Source organism: Nicotiana sylvestris, chromosome 9 (genome assembly GCF_000393655.2).
Source record: "Nicotiana sylvestris chromosome 9, ASM39365v2, whole genome shotgun sequence".
Classification (NCBI taxonomy): domain Eukaryota; kingdom Viridiplantae; phylum Streptophyta; class Magnoliopsida; order Solanales; family Solanaceae; genus Nicotiana; species Nicotiana sylvestris.
The window spans coordinates 43,290,200-43,300,475 of record NC_091065.1 but is presented as its reverse complement, the minus strand read 5'-3'; the positions used below and the strand labels follow the sequence as shown (position 1 = coordinate 43,300,475).

Sequence of the window (10,276 nt, the reverse complement as noted above, 5' to 3'; positions counted from 1 at the left end):
TGCGGTCCCGGGGAGTTGACTTTTGTTGACTTTTTACAAATTGTATAAGAACCATAGTTTTGTTAATTGGAATTGTTTTTTCTTGAATTGTTAGATGTATTCAAGTCGTTTTTGGCTAGATTGAGCCGAGCGTTGATGAATTGGTAAAGGAAAAGCTAAATTGAGTATTGAATTGGCCGGATTGAGGTAAGTATCTTGCCTAACCTCGTGTGGGGGACTTCCCCTTAGGATTTGAGTCTTCTATGCTAATTGTAGTCCGTGCATGCGAGGTGACGAGTGTGTGCTCAGACTTATTTGTGGGAAATTTGCCTCTAGGGTTCTTAAGTCCTTATGTTCATTATGTGAAAAGTATCACATCATGATTGGGCCTCCTAATTGCTTAAATTGCCTCTATATGCTCCATATGATGTTGTTAGCTTCCCTCTAATTCTTTCATGTTACTTGACCCTTAATTGCCTTAATTGAAGTGATTGTCTTCCTTATTGTTTTTATACTTATTGATTGTGAGTTCCCCTATGACTTCGTGCAAATATGTTACATGTCCATTTGTTGTGGTTACCGGTGTGATTATTACGTGCTTATTATGTCTTGTTGCTTTGTTAAGGTTAGTGTGCTTCTTGGTTTTCTTTTCGTGATCCTTATTATATACTATTCATGCTTGACTCGATGATTATTCATGTTGGACCAAGCTTATGGTAATTCCTTGGTATTTGACCGTTGTTGAGTATTGACTTAAGTTGGGATTCATTTTGTGAATTTAATTGTTTGGACGAGATTGGTTATTATTGATTCCCTTGCCGGGATGTATTGTTTATGATATTGTTTCCCTTGCCGGGATGTTATTACTTATGATATTGTTTCCCTTATCGGGATATTGTTATTATACTATTGTTCCCTTGTCGGGATTCTATTGTGATTTTATTGATTCTTTTGCCCGAATTGCTTTGTGATTGTTGCTTGGGTAAGGAAGAGTGTAAAAGCACGAAGGGTGATGCCGTACGTGATATTTGTGAGTGAGTGTAAAAGCACGAAGGGTGATGCCGTGCTGATATTGTAAATGTAAAAGCACGAAGGGTGATGTCGTGCCATAATATGAGTGATAATGCACGAAGGATAATGTCGTGCCATGATTATGTGAGGCAAAAGCACGAAGGGTGATGCCGTGCCGAATATATTGATTCTTATGGTGAGAACGAGAGTAAAATCGCGAAGGGTGATGCCGTGCACTTTCTGTTTGCTATACTTATTTGTTGTTACCAATTCAAATGTTTTAACTATTTAGATTCCTTTACCGAAGTGATCCTTTGTGATGGAACCCCATAGTGTTTTCAATACTTCGCCGTATTTATATACATATTTTTCAATACTTCAAATTTCAATAATTGTTTCGCCTTCAATTCAATTAGTTACTCAATTAAATTTCCTTAAACCGTCTGAGGTTGTATTTTACTTAAAAATGAAATTTCTAATAAGTTAATTTATTAAATCCCTTGTTAAAAGTAATAATTCATTCGATGTTGTACTTTAATTAAAAATGGTACTTTCTTTATCCAAATGATTTCTAAAAATAGCTTCGTCTTTTCTTGATGAGTTCCTAATTGGTTTAGAAGCTGTACTCCACTTTATATTATGTAAATCAGACTCCTTGAACATCTTAATTGCATTGGTTATATACCCTATGAATTTAGTAACATGAGAACGTTGTTGTGTAAAGTGAGATAGAAATATGTGGGCACAAGGTGCTGGGTGTGCTAAAAGTTTGGTAATTAAGGTTATGATTAGGGGTGTGCATTCGATTTATCGATTCGATTTTGACCCTTATCGATAATCACTTATTGATTATCGATTTGTACATTTGCTTATCGTTATCGTTTCAATAAGGTTTCGATTTGTTCGATTTTGATTTATCGATTTTTGGGGCTTATCGATTCGGTTATCGATTACACCAATAAGAAAATTTGCGGGATTCCACAGAAAGTATATCGCTATAAACACACCTAATTAATATGGACAAAAAAAAGCTAAAATAAGACGAACACCATTTATAACATAAAAATTGTGTCAACAAGCACATGCAATGAAACTAAAGTAAGGGATGTCATATGAAGGCTTATATAAAATACCTGGAGCAATGTAACCATAAGAACCAGCAATGGCAGACATGCATTCTGATGTCCTTTAATCTTGCAAGAACTTAGCAAGTCCAAAATTAACAACATGCGCTTCAAAATTGGAGTCCAGAAGAATATTGTTTGATTTCACATCACAATGGAGGATCAAAGGAGAGCAATCGTGATGGAGATAGCAAAGACCCTTCGCGACCTCCACTACTATCTTATGCCTGGTATCCCAATTTAAATGACCGCCTTTCTTGCCATGAAGAATTTCCCTAAGGCTCCCATTAGGCATGTACTCATAGACCAATAGATTTGTCTCATGATTCGAGCAAAATCCTAATAACCTAACAATGTGCCTGTGTCTGATCCTCCCAAGAGTCTGTATCTCTGCATTGAACCCATGATCATGACAGGAACCCCTGCTCATAGCCGGTAACCTTTTAACGGCAACATGTTCTCCATTCGGCATTACTCCCTTGTAGACTATACCAGCACCTCCTTTTCCAATTAAATACGAGAAAAGCGACGCTGAAGAATGGGTAGGGGAAATAATAGGGTTAGGGATTTAGCGTAAAGGAAAGGGTATTATAGAATAAGGGTATATTTGTCGGTTTATTGATAAACCGATAACCAAAGAGGACAAAATCGAAATCGATAACTCGATAAGGAAAATTTCGAAACCGATAATAAATAATCGATTCGATTTATCGATAAACCGATTCGAATGCACACCCCAAGTTATGATATGAGAGTTTGAGATGGCTGGAGATTGTGCATCAGAAACAATATGATTTATTGAGCTGACATCGCCTTCCTTGTTTGAGTACATTTTTACTTATCTGTGTTCCAGCTATGTTGGTGTTAATTTATTTGGTTATCTTTCGTTTCCACCCATGTTTCTCTTTATTGTTTCTACTGATTGTAGTTTGTTCTTTCCCTGCTGTTGATATTACTTTGTCATTTCTAGGTTGATAGTTTATTATCAAATCCTATTTAATTTATTTGGCCAGTAGGTATTTGGACTGTTCCTCGTCACTACCCCACCGAGGTTAGTCTTGATACTTACTGGGCACCGCCGTGGTATGCTCATACTACACTTCTGTATATTTTTGTATACAGATCCAGGTATTTGATCGGTAGTAGTTGTGCGGTTCATTGCATTGGAGACTCAAGGTAAACCTGCTACAACGTTCGCAGGCTTTGGAGTCACCTTCATTTGTACTTATTTCCATTCGTTCCTTTTGTTTTGGAACAGTGATGTATTTATTTTGTATAACTAGTCTTAGAAAGGCTTGTGACTTGTACCACCGGTTTTGGGAATTGTAATTTGTTCAGAGTAATTTAATTTAAAGTTAGTAAATATTAATTTTATTTCAGTTTATGTTAGGGCTACCTAGTTTAGAGACTAGGTGCCATCATGACTCATTCGGAGGGATTTTTGGGTCGTGACATGCATAGTTGGGCGTGATCAAGTTTTGGCGTTGTTGCCGGGGAACTAAAGGTGTGGCTGTAGCTGTAGCTGCAATATTGCTTGGTATCAAGTTTAAACTTTTATTTTATTTGTTTTTATTTTTGATTTGAAATACATGTCATCTTGGAATTATGAAAGTTCTGATGTTGGTAATTCTACTTTTGATCTTCCTTATGCATATTGTGGAGTAAACAACCCATGGAAAATTATCAAAATATTCTTGAGAGCGAGTTATGTATCCCAACTCAAACTTATGTGTGGAATGTGTGTGATATGTGTGGTGGTCAAGATGGTCACTTTCACGGTTGTACTTATATTTCTTATCTTCCCCCAACTCCTTACTATGATGGTTCTACTTTTTCTTGTGAAGTTAATAGGAAAAAAGAACCCGGGGATGATGATATGAAAGAGATTAAGGATATTCTAAGGTTCCTTGTGGAACAAAATAATGAGAAAAAATTGCGCATACAAAGGCAAGATGCTACTATTCGCAACCTGGCCGCACAAATGAGTCAATTGGTTGAAGCATTTAATGTTCAACAAGCCAATATTGGGGATAATAGCCAAGAAAAGCATGAATTAGATACTGAAATTGAGGTGCTAATGGAAGAGGTCAGAGTAGAACACCAACAATCTATCCAAGAATTTGAGGATGCCGATGTTGAAAAAGTAATACTAGAGTCAGCAAAGGATATTGAAGATACAAATTTAGTTGACTCTAGTGTGATTGGTGTTGAGGAGGTCGAAAATGTTGAAGTTTATGTAGTTGAGCGCGTTGAACCTCATTCCAAACACTACTCTACATTATGTTCAGATGGTGAAATGAGAATTGATTCGTTTGAGCATAAAAAGGAGTCGAGGGAAGAAGTAGATGAGCCTTATATTTTGAAATTTTCAAGGTCGTCTAGGCAAGGTGACACTCCTCGGTCGAGAGCCAAAAAGTGCATGAGAATTTATTTAATTTTTGGCTCGCAAGAATTTGTACCGCCCCAAGAGCATAATCATAAGCTTGAAGCAAAACTTGGGGTTCAATTCATAAGCTCGAGGTGGAGGCAAAAAGTAATTCGCGTTGTGCCATGACTTTAAATTAGGTGCTTGTTGGGAGGCAACTCAACTTTACTGCGTTTTTATTTTTTATTTTTTTTAGTTGTTTACTTTCTGTTTAATTGTGTTATTTTTTTGTAGTGTTGTTTTTTTAATGTTATAGGAGCATGGAAAGGAAATCCATTGGAAAGAGGCAAAAGCAAACCATATGGTTAAAACTAAGTGTAAGGAACCCACATGAAGGACTAGGCTTGGGAGAAGTCTGAGTATCCTATGAGCTGCTGATGCTTCGGCCTTTGGCCTACCAAAGAGTTTCTTTCACCCTCTTTTTATTTATGGTGTGCATTGGGGACAATGAACAATTTTAAGTGTGGGGTTGAGGAGATTGTCTGAGTTATTTTCTATGATATTATAGTTGTGAATAATAATAATAATAATAATAATAATAATAATAATAAATTAGACTTTTCCTGACGATGGATCTCTTGAACAACTTTCTTGAGGGATTAAGGTCCAATGAAAAATTTTCAAAAATATTTTTTTATTATTTTTAGTTAGTCGTAGGTAGATAATAATCCCCCTTGATTTTTATTTTTGTCATCGATTATTTTTTCAAAGGATATAACTTGAACCGGGTAAATTTTATTTTTTATATATATTTTGTATTTTTTAGGAAACACAAAATTGAGTGCCCTATAAGCCCTTTGACTCGTTTGATGCTAGCATTATTAGGCCATAACATCCTAATATGTTTTAATGAAAATTGATGCCATGGAAGATTGAATAGCCTATTTGTGACACTTTCTCTCAGTTACTTGACTCATTGCTCATGTAGTGCTCTATTTCTTAATACTTCTTGACTTTGTGATTACTTGTCTAAACTTGAGAGTTAGAATGGAATCGTCCTGACTGGGGTCATGTGCATCATGTGATGTGAGGTTTTGATCACATTATATGCTATCATGTTTTTGTCAAGAACTTGCCCTGTGTGTTAGTCGAAGCAAAAATAAGTAAGCTTTGTGAGTGTAGGAGAAGATGTAGGCGTTCCTTTGATTGTCCATTGAGCTATTGGGTCACCATAAATACAATTATCCTTAGATATCCCATTTGAGCCTATAAGATTTTTTTGGCACCCACATTACAAGTCGAGTCCCATTTTTGTTCTTAATTAAATCTTTTTGAAACTTTACCTCCGAAAGCACATAAGTCGCTAGAAAAGTAAGGTGAGAGTTGGGATAGCTTTTGTGAAACCATGTATGTTTTGGTAGATCATTAGCCTGGCAGCCTAAAATTGTGGAGAATGTTGAAGAAAAAGAAAAAGAAAAAGAAAAAGAAAAATACAAAAATAGAAAAAAAAAGAGAGAAAAAAGTATATAGAAAATACGCATCCTATTCATCAGGATTCGGGCTAGTGAATGTAGAGTTGTGCTTAAAGAAAAAGGGCTAAGTTATATATGGTTTTGTGGCATTGCTTGAATTGGTCATGAAAAGTGTGTAGTGGAAAGTTAAGTGTAGTGTATTAAAATGCTTAGGAGGGTGAGTCACTATATCCAAAAAACTATATCTTACCCGTTCTTTAGCCTACATTACAACCCGTAAAGACCTAATTGATCTTAGATTTTACAAGCTTAGATTAGTGGAGATATACACTACGGGCAATCCTATGGTACAACCACGGGATGCACATGAATTTTTTTATGAGAGTGAGTGGTTCTTTGTTCATATATATGATATCCTTAAATATATTCGAATGCATATCTGAATGTGAGGACAAAATACCCTCTTATTCTTTGGTGAGGCACATGATTCCATGGCGGATATGTGACGTTATTAAACATCTTTTGTTGGGTGAGTGTATGAGTTGAGAGTACTTATTGGCGACGAGTTGGTCTGTCAGACTGGTGGTTATGGGCAGGTTGTTTGAGTGTTTTTAATTGGTCATTAATATTCCGATATGTGAAAGTTGGGAAATGTATGAATGCGTATGCAAGAGCTCAATTGTTGGTATCAACCATGGTCATAGGTGTGGTGTGTTGAATTGCCAAATGTTCCTCCATTGGATGATGTCTTGTGTGCATTGTTTGGTTAGCAAAGTTTTAGGTTGCTTGAGGACGAGCAAGAGCTTAACTGTGGGGTGGTGATGTTAGGCTAAAAATCCATATTTTCGCAGGTAATTTGTCATGCATTATACCTCAATATTGTTAACTTTGGTGTAAATATTTGTGACTCGAGCTTAATAATGGTATTTATATGGGTAGGAGTCAATTTGAAGTGATTTGGCAAGCTTGCATGTAAAGTGAAGTAAAAACAGAAGAATTTGGAGAGAGTATGATTTTGGTCCCCAGGTTGGTGCGAGGCACCAACCAAAATGCCAAAGGCAGAATAGTGGAAAATTTCTGTCTTTTGGTTGGCGCCAGGCGCCAAGCGAGACGGCTAAGGGCGGATTTTGTCCTAATTTGGCTAGGACTTGGTAGCTTCAACCCTACACGCCCCTAACATATATAAAAGGGGTTCTAAACATATTTCTTAGGGGAGGGACATTATTGGAGAGGCAAGAAGTCTACGAGAACACTTGGAAGCAACAAATCACAAGAGTTTTCTCTTCCGTTCTTCCTTAATCTTTATTTTAATGCTTTCAATTATTATCATGATTATTAGTATGGTTATGAATAGCTAAACTTTCTTATCGACTGTTTGATGGAACCTTTTAAAGGATGATTTTTCTGTTGCATTTTATATAATTGATCCATTGGATTTCTCTACTTGTCCAACTATGTGTTTATTGCTGTTGATTGAATGACCATTAATTGACTGTGCCTATTTAGCATGTATTGCTTGGAAAATGGTACATATTTAGGTAGTTGTTGAACAACATCACTCCTAACGTGCGTGAGGAATCAATACGGAGGGTTTAAAGGTGGGATTAAGAATAACGAAACCTTAGTGCGATCTTAGTGAACGGTGAATTAGTGCCAGCTAGCGTAGTTCATAAGAATATATCTAGTAAATTGTAGTAGTTGCTTGGAAGAGAATTACAACACCCAAAGTACTCACGATCGGTATAGAATATTTATGCGAAATTATAAAAACGTATCGGGAAGGATTCTGACAATTGGAAAAATCATGACTCTAGACCTCCTTAGTCTTGTATCTAATTTTATCATTGTTAGTGATAATTTTAATGCTTTATAATAGTTGTTAGTTAATTAGTTAGAAATAAATATTATAATCTTTATAATTAGGAAATTGTTTGGACTTGTGTTTCTTAGAAATATTGAACAATTGTAGCTAAGCCTTAGTTTCTGTGGGATTCGACTTCGGACTTGTAAACCAGATTATATTTGTAGCGATCGCTTAGTCCTTTTTATAAGGCATAATTGGGCGTGATCACATAGCCTATGTAGATTTTTCATATCTATGCCGCTGAAGAAGTAGGAGAGAATAAACACACCGTTGCAATTAACCCTGCTTCACTCAAACACTCAGTAGTAAAGTGATCTTGTTTTGCAGTATAAATCATATAAAGATAAAGCAAAGAGATACTTCTAAGTTTTTTAAGTATAAAATTTGTATAGGTACGTAAAAGCTTATTTTGATTTCAGTAGAACGTCAAAGCATGTTGTAGGCATACAAATTTTAGTAGATTTAGATCACTAAGATATGCGGATTTAATGTTAAATTAAATATATTTTGGTCAAACAAATATTATGGACTAATATAATTAAATTAATTATACAAGTCCAGTATAAATGAAGTAAATGAATAAGTTTGTATCGGTTGGAATAGCCCACTTAATTGGGCTAAGTAATGAGCCACTTTATTAAGTCCAAGATATTATTTTCCAAGAGGACCAGTTTCGTGTCACATGTCAAATGACGTGACATGTCAAGTCAAATGGAAGAGCTAATAGGATCTTACCACTGTGTCAAAATAACAAGACATGCCAAGTCAAATAAAAAGGCTAATGAAACTGTGTCATATGTGCAAGTGACATATTCTGACCAATCAAATACGGTCTTATCACACTTCAATCTGATTGGTTGAAAAGAGTTTATTTTCATCACAACTCTTCTCTTCCACAACTATAAATAGGGGGTCTTCATACCTGAGAAAATACACCAAAAATCATAATAAGAAGCAAGTGAGATCTTGTGGATTAAACGCCACAAATTTCTCTACAAACTTTAAGTTTCAAGCAATCAAGTTCAAGTTCAAGATCAATAACTAAATCAAATATAAGGTGTTCAAGATCAAGATTACTTGTTCTTAACATAATTACTGTTCGTCGCGATAATGAAGGCATTCGTGGCGAAGATCGAATTCAAATTTAGGATCAAGCTCAAAGGCCCCTGAATTTATTTTATTTATTATTGAAAAGAAGAATCAGAGAAATTATAGAGATAGTAACACTCATATTGTTTGAAATAAAGTACTACGATTGTTGCAATATTTTTCGGTCTTGATTTTATTTTCTCGATGCAAATTTATTGTTTATAAATTCTGGCACACCAGCTGGGACAATCTCTACCTCGTATCTTAAATTTTCAATCACCAAAGTTCAAGAATATCGAAATGGCTTCAAAGAAAATCAACTCTAGATCAACTTTTACCAAGGATGGTGTCATGACCCTACTTCTCCCTCCGTGAACCATCGTGACGACACTTAGTCTCTACGACTAGGTAAGCCTAACATTTGCGGATAAAGGAACAAGAAACATAACCTATCAACTAATAAGTAAATTTAAACAAAGAAATGCGATGCCGCTCGGCATATACAATAATCACTTCCGAAAAGTACAAAAACTCTCCCAAACCCCGGAATGTCATAAGTCACAAGCTAAAGAAGGAAAACAGTACTCCCATACTCCAAAGTCTAATAAAAGAATAAAATACAAGAAGGGATGAAATGGGGTGGAATAGCTAGGGATTTCGAGGTCTGCGGACGCGGCAGATATACTTTGAAGTCTCTACAAATAGCTAGGGATTTCGAGGTCTGCGGACGCGGCAGATATACTTTGAAGTCTCTACAGTAGTCTCGTCTCACTAGTAATGCAACTGATGTGAGGTACCTGGATCTGCACACGAAAAACATGTGCAGGAAAGGGCATGAGTACACCACAATGGTACCCAGTAAGTGCCAAGCCTAACCTCGGTCAGGTAGTGACAAGATCAGGTCAGGGCCCTACTAGTATAAATATAATGAAATAGACAGCAAGAAGTATTACAAAAAAATAATTACAGAAATCTAAAAGGAATAGAATTTAAATGAAAGCCAACATCTCAAAACACAGTAATAGCAACAGGGGATCTCCCGGGATACCGTCCCGTAGTCCCAAACGTAAATGTGCAAGGGGATCTCCCGGAATACCATTTTGCAATCCCAATATAAATATGCAGGGGGATCTCTCGAAATACCGTTCTGTAGTCCCAAAGTAAATATACAGTACATGAGGATCTCCCGGAATACCATTCCGTAGTCCCAAAGTAAATACGCAGCTCAACCAAACAGATATAATAGTTACAGCAAGAAACTACAATTTAGGCTAAGTCCAAGTCAAGGAAAAACAGGAACTTTCACTAAAAGATGCTACACAGAGTTCAAATGGACAGTTATGGCAGTTAAGACAGTTAAGGCAAGTAGGCA

The 10,276-nt window shown here is 36.1% G+C and overlaps 1 protein-coding gene across 1 annotated transcript; it reads right to left on the bottom strand.

Annotated features, from left to right (window-relative positions):
* Positions 1-2,178: 2,178 nt before the first annotated feature.
* Positions 2,179-2,586, bottom strand: LOC104239013 (leucine-rich repeat receptor-like serine/threonine-protein kinase BAM1). The gene has a single exon (XM_009793548.1). The coding sequence runs from the start codon at positions 2,584-2,586 to the stop codon at positions 2,179-2,181; it is 408 nt and encodes a 135-aa protein (XP_009791850.1).
* Positions 2,587-10,276: the final 7,690 nt, after the last annotated feature.

Bases quoted from the DNA above. Each gene is read 5' to 3' on its own strand.
- LOC104239013 (XM_009793548.1), bottom strand. From the start codon at position 2,586: ATGCCGAATGGAGAACATGTTGCCGTTAAAAGGTTACCGGCTATGAGC.